Consider the following 27,571-nt stretch of genomic DNA (forward strand, 5'->3'; position numbering starts at 1 on the left):
CGCACACATTATACCCCAGATGTAATTGTTCTATCAGAGATATGGATAAATTCGAGTGAAACTGGTCTTTATGAAATATCAAATTATAAAATGTATGTGAAATGTAGTGATGATTACCGTGCTGGAGGAATTGTTGTATATTTAAAAGACTCGTTAGTGGATATTAATAATCATCAATTTGAATCACAAACTTCTGATGCTGTGCTTGTATCTTTCAGGATATTTGATCAACATTTTTATTTATTAGCTTTATACAGATTTAGTTTTTATCCTATTGATTTATTTAATAATGAACTTAGGATGATTTTCAGTAACAAGGATAACGTTTTTAATACATTTAATAATTTCTTTTTAGTAGGGGACTTAAATATTAATTTACTCGACGATTGTAGAAATACTGATATTTATAAAACATTTTTAGCAGGTAATGGTTTTGAAAGTCTGGTAAATGAGCCAACACGTATCACAGAACAATCTGAAACATGTATAGATCACGTTTTTGCCAGAGTTGAGGAAAAGAAAAAAATATTGGTAGAAGCATCAGTTGACCAAGCTGATATCAGCGATCACTGTCTGATAAGAGTTGTGGTCAGTGTGGCGGGTGAGGGCAGTGGAGGTTCCCCTCCCTCCCCCGCGCCACGCTGGAGTACTGACTACTTGAGACTGAAACAGCTGTTAGCTGACGCCGATTGGACTACTGTATACGAAGCTATAAATGCTTCAATAGCGTTTGAGAATTTTTTTGTTTTGTTACAGAGTTTTTTAGATCAAAGTAAAGTCTAAATAAATTCAAACAAACAAGTTTTTAATAAAATAAAACCTTGGATGAATGATTTTATATGTTCTAAGATCAAAAAAAGAAATCATATTTTTAAGCTTATGAAGCGTCATCCAAACAATGAAAATCTAAAAAGATTTTACAAAAAATATAGGAATTCTCTTCAAAATAAAATAAGGAATTTAAAAGAGGATTACTACAAAAAAAGGTTTGAAAAATGCAGTGGTAATTCGAGGGAAACGTGGAAAATAGTAAATGAGTTAACAGGTCAGTCAAAGAAAAAAGATGACGCTCTTAGATTAGAAATAAATGGTGTACTGACTGAGGATTCATTGGCAGTTGCGAATGAATTTAATAACTATTTTTTAGAAATTGTTGAAAATCTGAAAATGAACGATCATACATCTCAGGTTGATCTACGTTTATTAGAGTATAGAAACAAGCTCCCCAGTTCTTTTCAAGTCAAAACAATGTTCATTGATCCTGTTTTCCCTGCAGATCTTTTAGCTGTAATTAACACATTAAAAAATAATACATCTCCTGGAATTGATGGCATAAATGCAAGCTTGATAAAGGAAATTTTTCCGGAAATTACGAATGTTATTTTATTTGTCATTAATTTTAGTTTAACAACTGGAGTTTTTTCAACAAATTTAAAAAATGCAGTAATAATACCAATTTTTAAGAGTGGAGTAAAGTCGAAATGTAGTAACTATCGTCTGATATCTCTGTTGTCATGTTTCTCAAAGATATATGAAAAAATTATGAAGAACAAATTATTAGTATTTTTAGATAAAACAAATTTTTTTAGTGGAAATCAATTTGGATTTAGAGCTGCTATGAACACTGAACATGCTTTGCTAAATTTTATGACAAATGTTAATAAGGTGTAAATGAGGGGAAAAAAGTGAGTGGGCTTTTCCTCGACATAAAAAAAGCGTTTGACACAGTTGACCACACCATTCTGCTGGACAAGCTGTTTAATATTGGTATTAGAGGTGTTTCCCATGAGTGGTTTAAAAGTTATCTTTCTGACAGGAAACAATGTGTTCGAATTAATTCTATTCTTAGTGAAATGGGAACTATTAAGAGGGGGGGGGGGCTCAAGGATCTGTATTAGGAGCAACATTATTTATTATATTTATTAATGATCTTTGTGAAGGTAAATTTAATGGTAAGCTAACCTCTTTTGCTGATGATACAGCTTTATGTTACTCTGAACGTGATTGGCAGTCAGTTCAACATGCGATGAATGGAGACCTTGAGGCACTGAAATGGTGGTTCACTGTCAATCGTCTTTTACTGAGTGCTGAGAAATCCAAATACATTAATTTTAGCCTCATAAAACCCTTTAATTTTACAGATCCTATTAAATTTAAATGTACACTTTGCTTGAGTAGACAGACAACCTGCGTGTTAAACTGTGCTACTGTAGATCAGACTGATAGTATTAAGTATTTGGGACTTCATGTAGAGATGCAGAACTTTGCTGGAAAATTCATATCAAAAAGCTCAAAGATAAAGTCAACAATTCAATAAGATATTTTTATTTTTTAAGAAATCTAAATAATAATCAAATTTTGCGTATGTTATATTTTGCTTTGATTCAAAGTAGGCTAGAATACGGCTTGGTTTTCTGGGGTAATACTTATGACTCTTATACAAAACCATTATTTATTCAACAGAAACATGCTTTGAGATTAATTTCATATAAAAAATAGATTTGAACCTTCAAAACCTCTTTTCAATCAGCACAAAATCTTTCCTTTAAAATATTTGTATGTTTTTAAAGCTTTGAATCTCTTTTGTTCAGTTTACAAGAAAATACCCAGGAATGAAAATGAATATATACTTAAGCTCAGAAATCCTAACCAGTTTTTAGTTTCCAAGCCCAACAACACCTTTTTTACAAAAACATTTGGTTTTATAGTGCTAAAGTTTTTCAAGAAACTCCCTGAAAATGTACAAATGTTAATAATCAACAAAAAAGTGTTTTTAAATAAGGTAAAGAAATGGCTTTCACAATTGGAAGATATTGATGAATTATTTATATTATTAAATTATAATCTTAAATGAGAATCTTATTTTGTATTTTTAGCAGTTAAGGACGCACTTTGGCGGGCTATGCCACTCAGGGTCTATACATTGTATGTAGTGTGCTATGACGGCCCTTGGGTTGGGGCTATCAGCCGCCTGGTGGCACTAGTGCAGTGTGTGGTTTCGAGTTATCAAACCAGAGATAACAAACATGATAGATAAGAATCAAACATATGTGGCAGGTGTTTTGAATAATCATTTGTCTTTCTCATTTATTGTTTTTATTTTAGGTTTAGATTTTGAATGAGACCATTGTGTTTTTTACTAGTATTGTTTTTATATCTATCTGATCGCTCTGTGTATACATTAAATTTGTAAGTAAAGGAACCTCAACCACAGGCTTTGCCTAATGAGGCCCTAATTATTTTCTCAGATTCAAATTTTAAAGGTCACTTTTATTGTACATACAGTATGGTTGTTTTTGTGCTTTAGATCACTGTAACTTGTCTTTTGTCAGCCTGGTGAGAACAACGGACTTTTTATTTCATTTCAAGTCTGTTTTTATAATAACCAAGTTGTTTTTTTGTTTTACTTCAAGTGAAAATTAATGTACAATAATTGTGAAAGATGTACAATGTATTGTAAGTTCTTTGAGAAAATAAATATATATTCTATTCTATTCTATTATAGTTGCAGCGCATGCTGAAAGCAGTCACGTATCACTAAAACTACCATATCTCAGTTAATACTTGTCCAATCTTCAAAATTAAGGTATCAATCGATTTGTAATAAAATTGCCTTAAAAAAGTTATCCTTGTAAAATCTTTGTAAAATCAACGGTTTTCGAGTTATTTAAGAAACAAAATTTAAAATGGCCGCCATTTTGTTTTATGAATTTCAAAAATCGTCATAATTTTTTTGGTAGCTTTGTCTAGTTGTCATAAATGTTTGTGCAAAGTTTTAATTTCATATGTTTCATAGAAAAAAATTAATAACTTAAAAAAACAAAATGGCGGCTGTGTGAGTAACTAAGGACTCCCGGACAATTTAAATATGATATTTAGGTATGTTAACTACCCAGGAACAATGCCCTAAAATATTGGTAGAGAGTTCCGGGACACCCTGTATATATAAAGCTTAACTGTTCTTCTGTTGTTAAGTTAGTGTTAAGTTAAATAATTTTTATCACTTTGACTTTTTAAATGTTAGGGATTATACTCTCACTGAATTTAAAGTGTTGATGCTGCCATGTCCCAATAGAGAAGGAGGAAAATTTCAATTTCACACAGGAACAGGATGATCAACGTTCATTGTTAAAGCCAGCTGTCTTCTTTCTTCATCACTTGCACATGCACTAATAATCAGGCTTTTGGATATATTCAAAGTTGGGGTTTTAGAAATAATTTATACTATATTAATAATGTTGGATAAAAGTGTTATTGCAACTATGGACTTAATTACAGGTTACAGTTTTTTATCAACAATAATATTTGTTGAATATATACAATATATTTTAAAATGTGATGATGGTTTCTGAGGGGTGATTAAAGGATAATATAATTTAAATTTACTATACATTTTCTGACAATTTCATTTATATAGGCTATATGGCAAATTTTGATACAATAAAAGGAGTAAATTTATATAACTAAAAGAATGAATGTAGTGAATGGTCTATAAATGACATGTAACATTGCAAAGTCAATGTTTTTGAAACTGGTCTTTATCTTGGAAGGAAGGGTAGTAGGATCTAAACAAAAAAAAACATGAATGACGCACCAGCCAGGCCCTGGGGCACTCAAGGTCATATACCCTTCCCCTCCCCTCTTACACCACCGGTTGCTTCAATTGCTGACAAAATGCAAGTGACGAAACAAGGAAGTAGAGACAAAAAATATATTTCTTTATTCAAAAACATAAAACTGTTAAGATCATTTTCAAAGAAATTAATTCTTTGCAGTTTGTGTGTTGTAAATATTTTATTGGATCTTAGAAATATATTTTTTGAAACCCCATCTAACTTAAGAAAAAAGTCATTTTACTGATGATAACTTTCATAAAATTATAAAACATTTAGGCCTTACCTCTTTGTTGACTTACTTGCTGATGCCGAACCAGACGATCACTAGTGTTGTTACTGAATGACAAAAAGGCCAATAAGAAAATAAAAGAACAAGATACAGATCTGTACACTAAATCAGATATTTCTTTTGTTTATGATTTATTATGTAAAATACTAAAATATATTTTTAATTAGGTATGGAATAAACAATAAATAATTAAACTAGTACCTCTGGATAAATAGTCTTTCTTTTTACTTTGTTTTCTATGCACTGTTGCATCACGGCTTTTGTCTTGTCAGTAGACGACTGGCTCTGGCTAGTGGCAGTGCGGCAATTGCTCTGTTGTGTCTTTATTCTTAAAGGTCGTGAGCAAACTTATATTTAATTCTCATTTGAACATGTTAATTCCTCTGTAATAATAGATATAATACAAGAGTGTTTCTTTGGAAATAAAAATTTTTTTGGCCCGAACAAATCTCTGACCCGACCCGGTCTCTCGGGCCTTTTGCTGGGCCGACCCGACCCAAAAAATTTGGGGACCCGCAGACCCCTATAACAGCCTAGAGGGGGTTTTGTGTTGTCAAAATGTCAGTTCAAATATTTTTAATGAAGCATGTTAAAGTTTCAGGATCTTAAGTACAAGCTTTCAACAATCTTCTATCAGATAAACTCGATTCTAGCCAAGCATGTGAGTTGTCATGTTGTTCAACCATTGTACATTAGTAGTATTATTATTACTACTACTCACAATTTCAATAAAACTTTTATTTCCTTTGTTTTAGATTAAACGTGCTACAGATGAGCTTGAAGACAATACAGAAAAATGCACTATATGTCTTTCAGAGTTTGAAGACTCAGAAGATGTTAGGTATGCTCCACAGTTTTATTGTTAAACGTGCTGTATGTCTAGCCTATATTTTTAATTTTCTGAAGTTGTTATTTTGAATGATATTCATTTTTAAATACAGGGAAACGGAAAATTTTGAAATAATCATAATAAACCAAGAAAATTGTACAAAACAATCTTTGCTGCTGAAAATGTGTTGGTCAAGAGTAGAAAATACATGAGAAATGTTGTGGAAATAAGAATAAAGTTAAAAATCACTTTTTTTTAATCCCATCAGTTAAGTGCTGCCCATTGGGCCTAACACATTCGTTCAATCGATTTTGAAGACAGCTTTGTACGACGCAATGTGTCCTCTGGGATGTTGGTGTTGTGCTCTTCGATCTGAGTCTTGAGCTCAATAAGATTTCTTGGCCTAGTCTGGTACACAACGCTCTTTAGATGTCCCCATAGAAAGAAGTCGCATACTGAGAGACGTCTGGAGACCGTGGGGGCCAAGCGATGTCAACATTCCCTGAAATTATGCACTCCCCAAACAAACGTCTCAATCTCAATGCAGCCATTGATAGCTGAAAGTGTGTGAGGTGGCTCTGTCCTGTTAAAACCAGGTTTGCTGGATTTCAAGATCTGGAAAAGCATATATTAAACCACTCTCTTGTTAAACCTTGTAACTATTTAATGCTATGGAACATCGTAGAACCCAACTTTTAACTTTTAGGCCCCAACTTTTAGGTTTATTATTTGAAACAGCTGTCAAAATGCATAGATTCTTTTTAAATATGAATTCGCATAAGGTAAATATGGGAAATTCCTGAGCCACTGGGGCAGAGCTCCAAGAGAGTTCAAGAAAGGGAATGGGACAGAAACCTTTCCAGGAGTATATAGAACAACTTCTAAAAGTTTCATCACAATCGGATGGCTGGTTTCGTAACGCATACAGGACAAAAAAATAAATGAAAAATAACAACAAACATACATTGGATTTTTTATACAGGGTGGCTGAAAAGTAACTTGCACCCCCCTTAACTTTTTAACCATTTGAGATATTTGAAATCAGTTTGCGGCAACCTTCTTAGATATGAGGGGCTACAATAATAATTATGGTCAATTTTGAAAATTTTGCCCTTAGGGGTAGTTAGTGGTGGTAGGGGGTAGCTCAACATTTTCAAACGACAAATATAGTCGAGTTTTGTATCATTTTACAGGTCTTGACAAGACATAATCATTGACATAAAGAAAACCAAAATCGGCCCACTAAACAAAATGGCGCCCTAAAACATTTCAAATCCAAATAACCATGAGGGTATCTTGTACCCCCTTTAACTTTTTAGCTATTTGAGATATTTAAAATCGGTTTGCAACAACTTGTTTGAATATAAAGGGCTACAATAATTATGGACAGTTTTGAAAATTTTGCCCTTAGGGGTAGTTAGTGGTGGTAGGGGGTAGCTCAAAATTTTCAAATAGCAAGTATAGTCGAGTTTGGTATCATTTTGCAGGTCTTGACGAAACATAACAATTACCATATTGAAAATATAAATCAGAACATTTTAAAACAATGGTTATTAAAAGCAATTTATAACTTGCCATTTTTTTATTAAATGGTCCTTTTTCTATTTTGTATATGTTAATTGTTATGTTTCATCAAGACCTGCAAAATGATACCAAACTCGACTATGCTTGACGTTTGACAATTTTGAGCTACCCCCTTCCTACCACCACTACCCCTAAGGGCAAAATTTTCAAAATTGACCATAATTATTGTAGCCCCTCATATCTAAGAAGGTTGCCGCAAACCAATTTAAAATATCTCAAATAGTTAAAAAGTTAAAGGGGGTGCAACTTAATTTTCAGCCACTCTCATGGTAATTTGGATTTGAAATGTTTTAGGGCGCCATTTTGTTAATAGTGGGCCGATTTTGGTTTTCTTTATGGCAATTGTTATGTTTCGTCAAGACCTGTAAAATGATACCAAACTCGACTATACTTGCTATTTGAAAATTTTGAGCTACCCCCACCCCCACTACCCTTAAGGGCAAAATTTTCAAATGATGACGTTTCAGTGACTGCGAGAGTCAATGATGATATTTACACGGGAGCGGAAGATGATTTAGCCACTATTGCGATCACGGATGACGGCGATGACATTACCGCGGTCCTGGGAAACGACGATGACGCTTACATGGAAGCAAGAGATGTTCATGATTTTTCCACAATCGTGGACGACGACAAAGACGTTTCCGTGACCGCGGGAGTTCATGATGTCGTCTACACAGACGCAGGAGATGTTCATGATTTTGCCGCGATCGCGATAGACTATGATGATGTTTACACAGCAGCAGAAGATAATTTTGCCGCTATCGCAATCTCGAATGACGGCGATGACGTTACCGCGATCCCGGGAGACGACGATGACGCCTACATGGCCGCAATAGATGTTCATGATTTTGCGGAGATGCTGGATAAACAGTGGACCAAGACGTTTTCGTGACAACGGGAGTTCATTGTGTTTTCTACACGGCCATGGGAGATGTTCATGATTTTACCGCGACTGCGGGAGACGATGATGACGTCTACACGATGACGTTTCCGTGACTGCGGGAGTCAACGATGATGTTTACAAGGCCATGGAAGATGATTTTGCTGCGATCGCGGACGACAATGATGACTTTATTGCGATACCAGGAGGCGACGATGACGCAAAATTGTGCACAAGATAGCGGTAGCGGTCGGTCAACAGTGAAAAGAATGGGGGACACAGTCTTGCCAACTGTCTCTAGCTCACAGTAAACAAATACAGTTGAACCTCTATAAGACAAATTTCAAGGTGTACGGGAAAAATTTGTACTATAGAGGTATACTTAATAAAGAGAGTCGTTTTATCGAGGTTTAATGCTGCTGTTATTCTTCTTATAGAGGTTTCTCCTCGCTCCAAGGTTTCTCCAAACAATGACTGAGGAAGGAGGAGGGATGGGCGGGGGTTTCATGTTGAGACAAGCTTCTGTTTGTTTTGAAAACTTCGTACTGTGGAGGTTAAGATTATGATAAATTCGTCTTATAGAGATCACGTTCGTCTTGTAGAGGTTTTGTGCTAAGAATATTCGTTGTATAGAGGTAAATCAGTCCTAGCCCATGTCACAAACAAATTCGTCTTATGGAGGTTTTTAACTTAATTACGCTGATAGGCACCCCCAAACGTAACCACACTGAACACGATTTCATAAAAGGATGGTTTGTCTAATTGCAGTATCCTAGGTCAATGTTGACGTTGTGTTCAATCTTTGTATAAAACTCGGCTGAGGTTGTGGTGGTAATTTAAAATCGTGATTCCTGATTATTCTTGATCTTCTTTTTATGACATCAATATTTCCGGGCCTAATCCAAACAAAGTTAAAGCAGACAAACATTAATTGTAAACAAAAAGCTACCATGAAGAATTCAAACATGTAAACATTGTTATTCTTTCCTCGAAAAAATAGTAAAATAATTTGCATTTATCCTTTTTTATTAAGACTCATGTACAGAGCCTCGATTTGTACTGTGGTTTAATTAATTTTGGTCTAAACTATTTTAAACTGTGGTCTAATTATCTCTACTAATCTTACTTATTGCCTATAATCAATGACAAAATAAGAGTAAATAAAATAACCTCATAGTTCCATAGTTTATATTTAACCAGCTGTTAGTTAAAACAAATTATATTGCTCTAAAACAAATCAACAAATCGGAGATTACAAAGATTGCTTTAAAAAAATAATTTGAACATCCAATGATTTTACTATGTATAATTTAATTAATCTGTCATCCTCTTACAGAAGAATTGAACGTATCAATGATTTGCATTACACATAGTATAAATAAGTCAACCCTAAGTATGTCTTTACATTTTTATCCCAATGCTGAATTTGTGACACAAAAGCTGAATGTTTACAACTGTTATGTTAGGCAAATTATTTTATGCCAAAAGCTAGTTTAGAATCTTAGCGTCAGCTGCTAGACTTTTTAAAAATTAAAACTTAATTTCTAAAAAACTGGGACCCTAAACTAAATTTATGGCTTCGACATTCCCTAGTTCTCAAAATTATCTTTCTTTCAACACAAAAATCATGAAAATCCGTCGAGTGGTTGATTCAGAATCGTGAAATAAAAAACACTGTTTCGTTTTAATATTATAGATGGTACAGATTAAGCACATAACATTAGAATGAGAATCACACACTTAACATAAGGAACACACTTTAAACCCAAATGCAAATTGTTAACAACATCTATAATATTAAAACGTAACAGGGTTTTTTTATTTCACGATTCTGAATCAACCACTTGACGGATTTTCATGATTTTTGTGTTGAAAGAAAGATAATTTTGAGAACTAGGGAATGTCGAAGCCATAATTTTAGTTTAGGGTCCCAGTTATTTAGAAATTAACTTAATTTTTGAAAAGTCTAGCAGCCGACGCTAAGATTCTAAACTAGCTTTTGGTATAATATAATTTGCTTAACATAACAGCTGTAAACATTCAGCGATTGTAACACAAATTCAGCATTTGGAACAAATTAAAAGACATACTAAGGGTTGACTTATTTATACTATGTGTAATGCTATTCATTGATACGTTCAATCCTTCGATAAGAGGATGACGGATTAATCTTCGGTTTGTTTTAGTGCAATATAATTTGTTTTAACTAACAGCTGGTTAATTATAAAAATGCCCTATAGAACTATGAGGTTATTTACTCTGATTTTGTCATTGATTATAGGAAATAAGTAAGATTAGTAGACCACCGAGATAAGTAACACTATCGATGTGTACAAGTCGAGGCTCTGTACACGAGTTAAAAAAGATATGCAAATTATTTTACTGCTCAACTTTTATGAAAAGGGTAGGAAAATCACAATTTTTACATGTTTTAATTCATCTTGGCAGCTTTTTGTTTACAATCAATGTTTTTGAATGCTTGAACTTTGTTTGGATTAGGCCCAGAAATATTGATGTCATAACAGATATAAATAGAATTTTCAAAGTCCAAAAAAGGTTTTTGCGAATCATAACTTTTTCACCATGGAAAGCTTCATGTAAACCAATTTATAAACAGTTAAATATAATGATGGTTCCAAATTTGATTATTTATAAAACCTTGCTAACTGTACAATCCAACTACCCTCAATTTTGCAGCGGAAACTTTGAGCATTTGTATAATACGAGATTCAAAAATAATTTTCAGTATCCTAGACACAATCTCAAACTTGTTGAAAAAACACCTTCCTACATGAGGAAAATTTTTTTAATAAATTAGACCCAAAATTAAAAATATTAATAAATACTAATTCTTTTAAAAACAGCCTTGCCAACTTTTTACTAGGTAAAACTTATTACAGCATTAATGAATTTTTAATGGACAGCTCGATTCTGTAATTATTTTAATCTTTAACTTTCCACTTAATCTCCTTTTATTGTAATTTTATTTCTATTCTAAGACATTTTGGATGGTTTGTAATTATTAGATTAATCTTTAATTCTAGCTATTCATATTTATATTTACTATTTAATGTTATTATTACATAATTTGACAATGTCACCTGTTTTTCAGCTATGCTACATGTAAAAAAATGTTATGTGACAATAAAGAAATATTTATTTATTTATTTATAAAGATGGAGATCAAGAATCCTCAGGAATACGATTTTAAATTACCACCACAACCTCAGACGGGTTTTATCCAAAGATATACAGATGAATGACATAGATTTAACACAACGTCATCATTGGCCTAGGATACTGCAATTAGACTAACCATCCTTTTATGAAATCTAAAAAGTCGTTTGGCGTGTGTTTAGTTGTGGTTACGTTTGGAGGCGCTGAATATTTTAATATTTTATAGTTTAAATAAATGAATATGGGGAATTACTATGTACATTGATTCAATGAGGGTGGTTTAGTTATCAAGGATTAGAACTGATAACGGAATGGATAATAAACATAGACTACTAGTTTACTAGCTTACTAGTTTACTAGTTTTAGTTTACTAGTTTACTAGCGTTTTTACTTTTTAAATTCCTTCAACATGTGACCAGTTCTTTTGTTCAAATGAATATTATTTGATTTTTGACTCAGCTGTTTATAAAACAAACTAATATGTTGTTGTGTTTACTTTTCTTTGTTTACACTTATTTATTTAGCTTTTAGCAATTGGTGCAGTGAAATTGACATAAAGGATGTGTGTGGACGATTCGTTTAATGATGTCAGGACACCAACGTTATAATTATGTGTACTGTGAATTTTATTGGTTTTTTTTTTTTTTATTTTAGGGAGTTTCAATTCAGACCTACTGGAAATTGTGTATAGTATGAGTAATTGTATTGTGGTGATATTAATTATGGAAGAGGCAGGTATGCGATGGAAGGTGATATCATTGACTGGGCCTATACACTTCTCATTACTCTTTCTACTGTAGGCTGCAATAAAATTGTCTTTATACGTGTAAACTAGCTGTTCTTAATTATAGGCCTACACAGTTTTAACTGACTAGTCCCGTATGTAGGATGGGTTAACACCTCGTTTAATAAAAAAAACAATTAAATAAAAGTTTAACAATAAGCTGTTAAATTATTAACACATGTTTCGTATGATTAGATTATGCATACTGGTAAACCAAATATTGCCATCTATAAAAATTTATCTTTTCTCTTTTCAGAGTCGGGTTAGCTCTTCTACCCGACCGATTTTCATAATTTTGGCCTTAAACTAAAGATATGGACGCACCACAGATTTGCCATCAAGCATCGGCATTCATTTTGACGTATATTTTGAGTTATGCACAAACTTCCTCCCTGTACATTTCTTATGGGAGTTTAATTTTTTTTCGTATTCGTTTGGCTCTTCTACTTGACAGATTTTCATGATTTTGGTCTTAAAATAAAGCTATGCAAGCACATATTTGTCATCAAGCATCATTATTAATTTATCTAATGTATTACTCGACGAAGAAATATGAATTTGATTTTCTACATTTTTTACTTCAATCAAAGATGTATTCCAGCAGTTCTAATTATATTACCCTATATGTTTTGGTCTAAAAACCTTTAGTAAAATGCCAGCTTTCATTTGAGCTATTGATTATTAAGATAGGACTGCCTAAAGCACACTGCTGAATCACAAATCAACAATAAGTATAATCGTTTTAGTTCTTATCTGCAATCAATGATACGTAACTTCAAATTTCTTTAAAACTAACTCTTTAAAAAACGTAACTTCAAATTTAACTGAAATTTGATTATATCTTGGATATAGAATTTAGTTTTGGATATATTTACTCAATTCTAATTACCGTACGTTATCCTATTTGTTTTAACCTAAGAACCTTCAGTGAAATACCAGCTTCCATTAGAATTATTGATTATTAAGATCGAACGTACCTAAAGCATACTGCTAAATCACAAACAACCCAAATGGAACAAAAAAATTGAGTTATTTATCATAGATTTATAGTCAAACAATCTTGCTTGCAACGTCAACAGTTAACTGTTGACTTTGACGGGGTTCACCTAGTAAATCTTAAAAAATCATACTTTCATAATTATTTGCAAATCTCCACGAATTAGGCTTTCCAATGACCTATTAATTAATAAAATCGGTTCAGTAGAACTGTAGATTTAATTGTACAAAGTCTAACAACAACATCTTTAATTCAGTATTTCCTCACCACTATAAATTGGTAGGTTGTCGCTTTTGCAAATAACTTTGAAATCATGAAGAAATCGACCAAAGTGGAAGGTGATATTCTGATAGAGAATAAAATTTCCTACAAATTAAATTACTATTATGTATTTATTAAAAATACTCAATAAAGGCAGCCTAAAGGGTGCTACAAATATAAACTTGAAAAAAATGTGTTTTAAATGTATTATTGTTTTGCTCAAACGTAATAAAATCTAACTTTCATAATTATTTGCAAATCTACACGAATTAGCTTTCCAACGACCCGACCCATTAAGGAACTAAATCGGTCTGGTAGAAGTCTAAGTTTAGTTGTACAAAGTTTAACAAAAATATATCTAATTCAGTATTTTCTCACCACTATAGTGGTTAATTTGGAGGTCACTTAGCTTATTGCCAATAACTTTTAAGTGGAAGGGAAATTGACCAAAGTACTATAAATGTGATATTCTGAAAGAGAATAAAATTTAATACAAATAACTACTATGCATATCTTGAAAAAACGTAATACAGGCAGCCAAAAGCTGGCTACAAACAGAAACTTGATAAAAACCATTTTATAATGTAGCCTATTTTTGTTATTTTTACTTTTTTACCACAGATATTTAATAAAATCACACTTTCATAATTATTTAATTATTTGCAAATCTACATGAATTAGGCTTTCCAACTAATTAACGAAATCGGTCGAGTAGGAGTCTAGATTTAGTTGTACAAAGTTTAACAAAAATATCCCAAACTCAGTATTTTCTCATTACTATAAATTCGGAGGCTGCTTAGCTTTTTTGCAAGTAACTTTTAATAAATGGTGAAGAACTTCCATTATATGTGAAAGAACATAAAATTTGTTGTTTCACAAAATTTATTGATTCTCGGTATGACTCCGTGGTCTCGGCGGGATCGTCGGTATGACTCCAGGGTCACGGCGCGATCGTCGGTATGACTTCGTGGTCACGGCACAATCGTCGGTATAACTCCACGGTCACGGCGTGATCGTTGGTATGACTCCGTGGTCACGGCGCGATCGTCGGTAGACTCGCGGTCTCGGCGGGATCGTTGGTATGACTCCGCGGTCACGGCGCGATCGGCGAAATGACTTCGCCTATTGCGTTCGCAGAACTATTGTGAACTTCTCTCGCGATAGCGGGGTCATCGTCACTCGCGAAGCGGCAAAATCGCCGACGATCGGATCAAATCCCGTCCCGAAAAATTCCCGAATCAAATGTAATCCCGTCCCGAAAATCGGGAATATTTTTTTTCCGAAAATTTCCCGAAATTTCGGGACCCGTCCATTCCTACCTATAATAATTGATACTTTCCACACTGGTTAAAATTAGTTCAAAATGTTACCTCAACCTCACCACTGCACACTTTATTCCGGTTGAAATTTTCAATAACAAAGGTGCCCCTGTCTTTTCCAAGAAACACTGAGAAATAAGGATATTAATGTGTTACCAACAGACATACACACAAAAATACAGAATTGAATTTGCTACGCTTTAACCAAAACAAAGCACATACAAAATTAGTATTTGAAATTTTTGATAGTGTCGTCAAATTTTATGATAATCGTATTTAAACCTACTTATCGTGCAGTGATAATGCCGTCTGTAATGACAATTTATATTTGCTTTGCTTAATCCGAAGATGACTCGAAATGGTGTTTAAATGACGGCATACTTTATGTAACGAATTACAAAAGACGATTTAGATTGGCAAAAATTTACAATAGTTATTAACTTCAAATATCTATCATTTTATTGTTATTAGTATTATTTATTGTTTTCACAAAAATATTTATCATGGTTATTTTTATTTTTATTATTTATTGTTTTCTAGGTTGGTCCATGTGCCATTCATTGTATACATATTTTTATTATTAATTAAACTGTTTATTTATTTCTCGTTACTCTTAGTTCTTTAATTGTCCAAGTATTTGCATTTACTGTATTGTTATTGTTGTTACTTTTGATATCCCTCTTCCTCTTATTAGTTCTAAGGGAAAGTACCAGAACCAAAAACCAACGTTTACAGTTTTTTTTTTTTTTGTTTTTTTTTTTTGTCCTAAGGACGCTAGGCACGAGCCTGGGATTGTTTTTCACATTACTTCAGGCTAGACCTAGGGGTTGCGGCATTATCACTTAGATAAAATCCATTGGTGACTTGGCGGGGATCGAACCCGGGACCTCAGGGACTGAAGTCCCGCGCTCTAACCACTACGCCAGCTCGCTCCCCAACGTTTACAGTTAAGAACTATAGTACTTACGACCAATTAAATGAGTTAATCAAGTCCCGAAGTTATTGATCTCCCTTGGTTTTGGATTGTCTCAAAAACGTTTTTGAAAATCAAAGTTATTTCCCATTAATTACGAAATAAAGTTTTAGTACAAAATCCAATATGACGGACTCAGTGAACTTGGACTAATCTCAAAAGTAGTGTTGTATGTATAGTCGGATTATTCAAATAGACCTTCATCTAACAATTTGTTCTGCAATCTGTACCCTCAGATATAGACCTTCTAAGTATAGTGGAAACCCTCTGATAGACCTACTAAGTACAGTCTGTACCCTCCGATAGACGTGCGTACAAAGTCTCTGTTATATGCTGATGATACCACTTTTGTTGACATTTCTGATGACTTTGTTCATCTCAATTTACTTGCACAGACAACTTTGAAAGACGCTGCGACTTGGTTTAAAGCAAATGGATTTTTACTTAATAATCAAAAAACTCAAAAAATGTTATTTACATTAAGGTCTGTAGATGGTGTAATTACTGATGATTTGATCTCAAATGCAAAGTTTTTAGGAATTTATATTGATGACAAGTTAAACTGGCAACCACATATTGAGCACATATCTTGTAGACTTTCACGAGTTATCTATCTTTTAAAACGATTGACAATGTGCGTTCCAAGTCATTATCTAAAAACAGCTTACTTTGCCTATTTTCAATCTATTCTTAGATATGGTCTGATTTTGTTTGGCAACTGTGCTAAAATTGATGACATTCTTATCCTTCAGAAGAAGGCAATTAGAGTTATGACCAAGTCAGATGTAAGTGCTCATTGCAGGCCTTTATTTATTCAGTTGGAAATACAAACCATTATCAACCTTTACATTTTTGAACTTGTATCTTATATACTAAAAAATCAGGATCTTGTTACACTCACTGGGGATATGCACAGTTACAACACTCGCAATAGGGATAAAGCAGCAATTGAGTACAATAGGCTCAGCAAATCACTGTCTAGTCATGTAGTACTATCCCTTAAGGTATATAATAAAGTAATTAATCTTAGTAAGAAATATACTGTTAAAGTTGTTAAGAACAAATTTTATGAGTGGTTATCTAAAAATCCTTTCTATTCACTTAGTGAGTTTTTCTTATTAAAACAGATAGAATTTTAATGTTTGAAATCTGTTATGTATAATTTTTGATTCTTGTATAGTTCCTATGAATTGTATATTTCTATGATATGTGATATTACCCTTAGGCCTAATTAGTATATAAAGACTTGGCATTTCTGCTGTAAATTTGACTTTGTCAATGCTTATGTAGCCTGAAAGACAATAAACATATTCTTATTCTTAATAGCATTATTTGTAATCAACGTTTAATTTAAACATATCGATGGCAGTTTGAAGAAACCACCTTTGTCCAAACAAAGGTTTCTTATTTAATAGATGACGTGGTATCTAAACAATGATCAGTATATCTAGCAAACATTAGGAGGAAAAGTAAAAAAATCGCACAAAGCTGGGTTTTTGGACGTTTGTAGTTTTATTTCCCAAATGTATTTTTGGGGAAAAAACCGGTATCAAGAATCGTCATCGAAATGTGGTTGTGAATAATTAGGCCTACATACCCAAGAGATTGGCTATGGGCCAAGTTTGGCGGTATGGTCCAGATATTGCAGCACAAAGGGATGAGTAGAAACCGAAAGTGACACATTGGAAAAACGAGTTTAGCTACATTTGTAAGTTAAACCACTGTTACAATCACAGCGAAATCGGATAGATCTTTCAAGATCGCAGCAACATCCGCGATTACCAACTGCAGTTACACAACTTTCCTTGAAGCGCCGTCGAGTGGAAACCTTCTTTGTAAGCTGTTGGTGACAATGATAAAAAGAATGTAAGTTTCCCAGCCCTATACAACACTTATTCACGGTTTTTGCCCCAGTTATCAAAATTTAAGAACAATTATTGCACTTGCAATTAATTAAATCCGTTTAAGGCACAACAAGTTTAATCTCACTTGGTTTGGATTTGCTTACAAAACGTGACCGGAAATGGATGCGGTATTCGTTAACAACATTTAATGTAAACACATTAGTGGCAGCTCGAAGTGAGAATTAATCCAAAAAGCTGTTCGTTATTTCATAAAATGTAATAGTAAACATTGGGAGAAAACTTGACTAAAATCGCACAAAATTGTGTTTTTGATGGTTCGTTCTTTTATTTCCAAAGAAGCGAGGCCATATTTTAATAGTCAAAGACACTCTCACCAATCCAGTGAATACAGAAAAATAATTGGAATCTTGATCGGTACTCTAGTTTTCTAGGAGTAGGCCGTGTAAATTGACATTTTATGGCGTTACAGACAGAATGACAGAGGGACAGACAGACAGACAGAAATTGAGATAAGACTCGTTTCAGCTTTCTTAGGCTATAAATCGTAAAAATAATCAAAAACTTCATAATTCTACGCAATGTACAGACAAAAATGTATTTTATTTATATAGATGAAAAGAAATCTGCTGTAGTTTCCTATTTAAATAATATATTACTTACATTTTAAGGAAATATTTTGGTATAAATCTAAACATGCTAATAGAAATTCACTTAGTCTGCAGATTTGCTGTATTTTATCTTTAAGATGACCACAATACTCAATCAGCAGCCAATATTGATCAATGATGTGTGATTGCAGGAGACTACCTTGTATGCACCTGTTTCACGTAGAATGTGTGGACCAGTGGCTGTCATCCAACAAACGGTGTCCTATATGTCGGGTAGATATCGAGACCCATCTCAACAAAGATATTGCAGCTCCCACCTGACCCCACGACAAACTTATATAAATTTAGTGCATATCCAAAAGCAATCAGCTAGCCATTGGCTAATAGCCTTTTCACAAAATACATTTTTAGTAAATAAGTATTTCCAATTATTTGATATGATTGGTATTGTAATGAAATTTCTCTTTGTGTTTCCTCTTTTAACCTGAAGGCACCAAGTCTACTATTTACAAGTTATTCCTGACCTCATTTATTTATAATGGTTTAGGATGCTGCGTATCATAAGTGTAATATAAGTGAATTTCATGCAATATATAAGAGAGGGTTATGTAAAAGATATTCATTAATTTGAAGAAACATTAATTGTTACTATTTAGTATCTATTACCTACACACTTTTCCCTGATCAAAAATTTTACAACTCAGGGTAATTGTAATATTGTTTAGATGGGGTGTTGCTCTTTGAAATTATTTTTTCCGAGGGTAAAAAAGTGATTTTGAATGTATGATTTTCTACTAGTACAGTAACAGTACTGTTTACAGTACATTACTAGTACAGTAATGGTAAAAACAATTTCTATGTTGAATTAACGTATACATTATTGGCTAGTTATACAGTTAACTGTATTTTTGTGTTTTTTGTTTCTTGGCTCTAACTGGAGCCAAGTTTGAATAAATAATTTATGTACCTATATAGCATTATAATTTGTGATCTGTGATAGTCAGTAATTAATACCTTATTAAGTTATTTTCATGTAAGTTTCAAACAGGTGTAATTTTAAATATAATATTAATTCATTTTGAAAGCTTGTGACTATATTCTGGTTGTTGTTTTAAATGAGTTTTTTGTGCATTGTTTTTACTCTTTGTAAACATACGTACCATTTTTAAATCTGTGTTTTTATTATTTGAGTTGAAATTGTGGTTTTCATTAGAAGATAAATAACTAAAAACATAGCAATAACTTGGGAGAAAGAATATTTTTGTAGTATTAAGTTTGTGTTGTGTAGTCGAGTATGGAATTATTTACTGAGGAGTGTATAAAGTACAAAGTTCTTTTTAAAATTTCACAGTTTGTGATTTGTCAAAAGTTGTATTTATCGTGCCCCTTTACATAATTTTTACTGTAACCATACTATACTCATCAAAGTTCTTAGTTCTTATACTGATGTTATAATTTAAAAAACAAATTTGTGAATTATACTTGCTGGCAAGTCTTTTTAGGAATTCAAACTAAGTAAAATCCTGTTTTATGGAAACCACGTGATGATAATAATAATAACAATGTTTAAAAATTAAGTTTTTTGTCTTATTTATTATTAAAGGTCAAATGCAAACCTATAGGCCTAGATATCAATACACAATTTTAACAATTCATTTTCTTATCTAATCCTTGTATATTTTAAAAACTATTAAGCCACACCAAACCAAACTTAATCAACTAGTCCAGTCTTTATCCTTAATATTCATTATGCAATGTGTAGCAGGACCTCGTGTCAAACCACTTCAACCCTCTTTTGCATAAAATATTATTAATTTTTGTTATTTAGATCACTACACTACTTTAGCCTGATGAAACAGCAGATCAGAAACGGGCTATCCATGCATTTTGTTTTTTTAAACCAGTGAACAATTGTTAATCAGAATAGGTTAGATGTATTTATTTAATTTTTATATACAACTAATCTTAGAATATTTTAGACAACCCGTCTACTGGCTCTCAGGTCGTATGTGGAAGTTTGGTATACGGCTTAAATTGAAATTACCTTCAAAATAGCATAAAACATGCCAAGTAATTAATTAATTAGTAGTTTTGTTTAACTTGTGAGTTTAATTTTCTACTTTTGTAAATTTCATCATTAACAAAAATGTCGAAAATGACACATTGTTCACAATTGTGGTGAATGGACATGTTTTTACGCCTTTTTTACGTTTACGCCTTAAGTAATATGTTTGTTCTTACTTTGCAATTAAGTGGCCAATGTCTGAAAAAATAATGTCTCTAGCAAATAATGCACACTGATGGAGAACAAATCCTGCAAATTAATTGTAATCTTTGGATTGTTCTTTAGTACTTGTTTAATAGTTTTTAAAAAAGGATAAAGAAAATATAGATTATAAGTACAACATAGATAGATTGATGTATAAGAAACACAACTGAAAATATCCTATTGTCATCTTTGGCTACTGCCATATTTTTGTAGGGCTAGTAGTGTCCAGCAAGACACTTGCTCCATCCTATACTACAAGAGGTTGGCATTTCAGTTCAAAAATTATACAAAATGTTACATGAAGTTATGTTGTTACAAAAAGAAGGTAGGACCCCAACAACATGAACCTTGATATAATTTTTTCATGATACCCTTGAAATTCCAGTAACTCACAGTGGCGTAGCGACAGTGGAGCGAGTAGAGCAGTCGCTCCAGGGCGGCAAGCACTAGAGGGCGGGGGCTGCGCAAGGCTATGATTTTTTTTTACTATGTTGTTGTCAAACATGGTAGCGGAAGGAAGGTGAAGGGGAGGAAAGAGGGTGGGAGTCAGTAGGTATGAGTCCAAACTCCCATATGAGCTGCATGGAAATATTCTACCAATCACAGCGCTACATCTACACTCTAATGCAACAGATATACTGTAGGGCATTTGGGACTCCGTCCAAATAGTAGTTTTAACTATTGCCACGAGCACTGAGTGCTGCGTTCTGTTAACACAATTATTATGAGATCACTGATCAGTAAAATAAGTGAATACTGTAGTGATTCGTGAGGTTATGTTTATCGTGCCGGGCGCGCCGGTATTCGAGTTGTTAATTTATTAATATACCACTGTTTCTTTAAAAGTGTTGTTTAGTGCTAATAATGAACTATGAATTCGGTTAAAAATATTTCTACAAAGTATGCACCGGTGAGGTGGTAATAAGTTTTGAACAGAGAGTTGAGTTAAAGCTGCTAAGCCCGCCAAAACCCGATTTAGTTATTACAATAATGTAAAAAATCCTGTAAAAATAGGAAACGATTTATGTTTGTACTGTTCAGTTATGCCTTAGATAATGCCCAAACGGGCATTATCTTCTAACTAAGTGCTTAAACGTCACCGACATCTACCCGCCATTTGTAAATTTGTGTCCTTGCTCAGTTCCCGCTGTTCACGTGCACTTGGTAAAGCTATCCTGTTTTGAGGAGATTTCTAAGTAAGGATAAATTCTGTCCAATGAACTTAATATAAATTCATGTTTTTATTCTCAAACACCCTAATTAAATAGGTTAAACCTAATTAAAATACCAATTCATGTATTAAATATTATTATGTCTAGATTGCATAAAAACGCTAGTTTACAGTTATTATTTTTCCCGGGGGAGGACCCCGGACCCCCCGGTACAGGGGGTGGCTTGGGCCATCCCTGCTCCAGGGCGCTCCGAACCGGGCTACGCCACTGGTAACTCTCACAATGCTCAAAGTACCTTTATAAGTCAAAGGGTTTAAATACTTGAAAAATAATAAATAGTAGAATTTTACTGTTTTGAAATCAATTATACTAAACCTGTATTACTCAAAGATTTGTTATTCACAATCTTAAATAGCTTAAGTTTATCTTTAAAAGTCGCAGGCTCTCACAATGTTACTCTATTACCTTAAGTTGTATGAAAACTGTGCAAGTCAGCTGTGTTTCGATTCTTGTTGAGACATGAAAATCCATCTTCTTTTTTTTGTCTAATACTGTTAGCCTGTCAGTTCTTGTGATTATTTTGTACACATCGGACGTCATGTTCAATGTAAAATGTTGATGGATGATAAAAAAAAGAAAAATTATTTAGGCACTCGTTTCTGGTTAGTAAAAATAGTCAAAATTGTTAGGGAACGTGGGTTTTCACTTATATTCTTTAACACTTTAAAAAAACCAGTAAAAGTATGAGGCTGAAGGTTAATTGTTAAAGAAAAAGAGGTTCATTATACTGACAAAGACATTCACAGATGCATGTTTTACTTACTTTTGTCGCACTTCAGTATTCCAACCAAACAACACAAAACAGTGTGCTTTTATAAGGCACGTAATACGTGTACACTTGAAAATAAGTCGGCAACACCTAAAAATACTATGACTACGATCAGCTGGTGCAGCGTTTCACAGCCTTTATGAGTATTGATACTACAACTTTATCTTTTGTTTAACCCTCCGAGTGTCCCTTGTTTTGGCCTTAATGTCTGCCTATTTTTTGCTCATTTGCAAGGTTTTATTAAAACGGATCTGAGAAGCTTGAAAACAATGTTAATTATACTGTTCTATATACCATTTTGTTTGGAAAATCATGGGCTTCAATATTATACATAAAACATAAGGAACATTTGTTTAAAAAAAAAATAAGTTTGCGCTCAATGAAATTGTATAAATTATAGGCCTATAAATATTTGAAAATAGCCACTTTGTTCTAAATTTTATGAGGATTACAAATATATAATAATATAAGGAAGTAGATTTGCAAATAAATAAGTTATGGGCAAAAAACAGATTTCGGTACATAGCGTTTGGCTAAGAATGCATAGCCTAACCATAGCTAGGAATCTGGCTGATAATTTACATCAATATCACTACCTACTTCTTCAGGATCATCAGCCAGCCCTTCAAAATCACTTAAATCTTCTTATAATGCACCACGTATATCACTACTTTTTATTTTTAACACTAAAACAATGATAAAAGTAATAAAACACATCAGTCATCGGTGCGAGGTTAACCGAGCTGTTTACAAATACGCACGTCAGTCGTCTGCTACAATATTTTCGGAACTAAAATGAAAAACGCTTAGAGACAGACCTCCGGAGAAAGCTCTGAATCTGCAAAATAAAACAATACCTAACTCGATCCAGTTCAATCCGATTTTGTCAGTCATAGAGCCTTCGCCGTAATCAGTGTTTGTGAGTCAATGCATCGACACAAAACACTACACAAAGTGTGTTATGTGTTGACGCATCGACAAATAACACTCGGAGGGTTAATTTTAACATTCTACTTTCTTTCAACGCTTGGATCCAACCTAACCTAAAACGTGTTGTTTGGTGTTTGAAAGACTAATTATTTATAAGCTTTGTGTTTATAGTAACTGTAGGAAAAATGTAATGTATAACGTGAGCACATAGTGTCTTTGCTGCACTCGAGAAACTTTCCACACTAGCCTGCGGCTTGTGGGGAACATTTCTCTCATGTGCTTCAAAGTGCCACTTTGCGCACTAGCTACACAAATAACTATTATCTTGTTTCTACGAGTTTCCCTCCAGGACGTAGAAATAGCTTGAGCTCAAGTTACAAAGGATGTGAAGTAACATCTTTGTCAGAATTTATCCCCTCAGTATCTCGAATTTTAGCTAAGCACCTTAATAACTCAAACCTTTACTAAAAATAAACGGGATCAGCATTCTGACACATACTTTCTCCCATAAGTTTGTCAACAACCTTTATCATGTGTAAGCGGTGAGAGTAAATATACGGAAATAGAAATTTGTACGATTTTGTTCAGAATTTAAAGGACTAAAAACATACTAAATTTTTTTCGAGATCATTCGGGCCATTTTTGGGAAAATCAGATTTTTCCGTTATTTTATGGGGTTTTTATGGGAAAATAACATAATTTACAATAACTTTTGAACCGTAAGTTTTACAGAAATTTGTACCATTTTGTTCAGAATATAAAGGACTATAACATACTAAATTTTAATCAAAACGTTCAGGCCATTTTTGGGAAAATCCTATTTTTCCGTTATTTTATGGGGAAATCCCCATTAAAAATCAAAATTTCTAAAAAATTAAAAAAAAACTATCAAAATTTTAAGGACCATAACATACTATGTTAAATCAAAACCAGATTTTTTTCTAAAATCCTATTTTTTGTTATTTTATGGGGTTTTTATGTGAAAATTACATAATTTACGATAACTTTTGAACCATGATTTTTACCAAAACCTTGTTTACATTGATATTTCTAATGAACACTCCATTTTAACATCAAACACTCTAGTTTTTAATGGTGGCACCGTGCCGCAATTCGGTATATATCAACGGTGTGTGGACAGGATGCCACTAATGTGTTGTAGCGCTTGAGCAGTGTGTTTGTCCCCCCTACTTCTCGTGTGCGCTGTTGCCAGTTCTCCGTTCTAGTTTATTCTGTCTTCACGTGCCTATGCCCTAGCTCATTGCCCACGCCTATCACTTTGTCTTTCTCACTTAAAGCTCATTAGTTTAACGATTTGTTTACATATTTTACCAAACTGGTATTATAAAATTGTACCGAACCAACAATTTTGACAATTCGATTTAATGTCAATAAATGGAATAAAATGTTGGGAGGATTAAATCTAAATGAAGATTAAGTCGTAGATAATAATATAATAGTGTATTCTATGTCGTTAATATCTTCAACTTGATTGCTATGAAACTAAGCTAAAACAATTTAAGTATCAATAAAAACGTGTTTACTTTCGACCAGTGGCATGATTTGTTAACGTTTATGATCTTAATCGTACTTTTTCTGTTCTTTATATTTGTGGATTTTCATTAGTTATTTTTGTGATCGTTATTATAACAGCCTTATTATGGCTACCATGGTACAAAGGGTGTTAATTTGACACAGACACAGACATGATTATACAAAAATAAATTACAAGTACAAAGTGAAATTACAAGTTCTAAAAAATATTGAAATTAGGGAATTCATAACTTTTGATGATTTATAAAAATAAATTTTAATTTCAGAAACTTGTTGCCGCCAGAAAAATTTATTTTTGGTAACACCCACTTGTATAATGTTTTTTGAATATTAAATACTACATATATTATTAGGCTAATAAGGATTATGAACTTTTGAGAAAACCGTAAGCCACACACCTATCAACCGCTAACTTGAATGAAATGCCTTGATGTGCCCAGTAAAAAATATCAGTTTTTCAATAAACTCTCTTAACACAGGAACCTTAATTAAAGAATTATTTAAAATATAAAATGTATATCAGCTTTTACATTAATCATTTTAATCTCATTATAGATGTTTGCATTACAATAAAGTTATTACTTTTGATTTTACCTCACAGTTTCGTGGCAATACACCAAAGATTTTCCTTAAAATAAGCAATAAGTATGACTGCGTTTTGTCTGTATGTATATAATTAATTCATGGTAAAGTAGAAGTATGAGTAATATGAATTGCGTTTATAATAATTATGAACATTTTAGCAAACTGTCATGAATTGTTACATACCAACCTTTAAGGCCTAGTGGTGACATTATGGTGTTGGAAGTCTAAATTTAGTACATTACAATTACGTAAATGACCTTGAGCTCTGCTAGTAAGATGGTGTGGTTTGGTGGCATGTCGGGGAGAAGGGTAAAGGATTTAATTATTGTTCATGCTTACTCATTCGATCTTACCCACAAACAAACTTATTTCAAGCCTAAAATGAAGAATGAAGATCTAACTTCTATATTCGTTTGGAAAACGCCAGACTTAGAGGCAAGGCTAGACTGTTCCTCTGCCTGCGCGGTCCATTTCACAAGTTACTGTCTTCACTACTTTTTTTAGTAAGCCTATGTGTCGATTATGTATCTCGTGCAATGTAAAATCAAGATGACGTTCAAACTAAAGATATAAGTTTGGACTTCCTTGTGTGACCAAAATAGTCACTTACAGAGCAACAGAAGAATCTAAAAATATTTATAAAATTAGTTTTATCGACGTTTGCAGTGCTTTTATCGACCTTTCATTTTATGCTTTTGTTAGTGGGGACTGGTTTTGCAAATATGATTGTGAGATATGATATATATATCATAATTATATATTATAATCTGAACTGGTTTATGCATGTTCATAATAATATGTATTTTAATTGAAGTACTTTTATTGATTCGGTTATATATTTACCTCATATAACATTTGAACATGAATTGAAACATTAGATGTCTTTGGAATACTCTGAGAGTGAGAAGCAAAACATAACTTTCAGCAATGATGCATCGAAATCTACCTTTACTCTTACTGTGTGATTCAGAAATGTTAATTGTAAAATATTTTGTCAACATGACTAGAATGTTAATAAAATAAGTATCAGTACGAAATAGTTTGTAAGATAAAAAATTGCAGCATAGGGCAATTTATACAGGGTGAATTTTAAATGAGTTCCCCCCCTACTTTTTTCTACATTTCTTAAGATATCATCTCCGGACCACGTCAGATCATTGTTGAGTAGTAAGTACTTTATTTTGACTGGGTATACATTTTTGGCCGCCATCTTGGATCTGCCATATTGGATACAAAGTTTTTTTTTCAAATGTAAAGGTAGGGTTGTGACCCATCATTTCAAACTAGAATTTTACGCTGATTACAATGCCGCAATGAGTTTTTAAAAATCTTGATCCGTTATGAGGACTTATTATAACTTTATTTTTAGCCAATTTTAACATTGTGCATTAAAAAAAAGACCATAATCTGAAAATAGTGCTAGATAAAGATAAGTATACACCACCATTCATTGTCGACATATTTTCACTTGGTTATGACAGATGTAGTTTTTTCAGCCGCCATCTTGGATCCGCTGGTTATCAAGCTTTCTTGATGAAATATTAAAATACTCTTATTTAAAATTTCAATATTTCAAAATCAAAAGATGCAAATGAAAAACGAATTGCGGCGTTGAGTTCAGCATAAAAAAGTAGCTCAAAATGATGGGTCACAACACCACCTTCATATTTAAATTAATTTATCACATTTCAAAATGGCGGATCCAAGATGGCGGCTGAAAAAACGACATCCGTCATAACCAAGTAAAAATATGTCAACAATGAATGGTGGTGTATACTTATCTTTATCTAGCACTATTATGAGATTATGGTCCTATTTTTTTAATGCACAATGTTAAAATTGGCTAAAAATAAAGTTATAAAATGTCCTCATAACTTTAGAACGGATCAAGATTTTTAAAAACTAATTGCGGCATTGTAATCAGCATAAAATTCTAGTTTGAAATGATGGGTCACAACCCTACCTTTACATTTGAAAAAAAAACTGTATCCAATATGGCGGATCCAAGATGGCGGCCAAAAATGTATACCCAGTCAAAATGAAGTAC

At 32.9% G+C, this 27,571-nt stretch overlaps 1 protein-coding gene across 1 annotated transcript in view; it reads left to right on the forward strand.

Annotated features, from left to right (window-relative positions):
- The window catches only part of LOC128984369 (E3 ubiquitin-protein ligase Arkadia-like), a 180,996-nt gene extending 161,234 nt beyond the window's left edge, over positions 1-19,762 (forward strand). Inside the window, exons 10-11 of the mRNA XM_054403687.1 lie at positions 5,661-5,746; positions 18,377-19,762. Coding sequence (XP_054259662.1) covers positions 5,661-5,746; positions 18,377-18,506 — 216 coding nt within the window. The 3' untranslated portion in view covers positions 18,507-19,762. The remainder of the gene's footprint in view (positions 1-5,660; positions 5,747-18,376) is intronic.
- Positions 19,763-27,571: the final 7,809 nt, after the last annotated feature.

Source organism: Macrosteles quadrilineatus, unplaced genomic scaffold (assembly GCF_028750875.1).
Source record: "Macrosteles quadrilineatus isolate MER2022 unplaced genomic scaffold, UCM_ALF_1.0 Scaffold_1__1_contigs__length_201487025, whole genome shotgun sequence".
Classification (NCBI taxonomy): Eukaryota; Metazoa; Arthropoda; class Insecta; order Hemiptera; family Cicadellidae; genus Macrosteles; species Macrosteles quadrilineatus.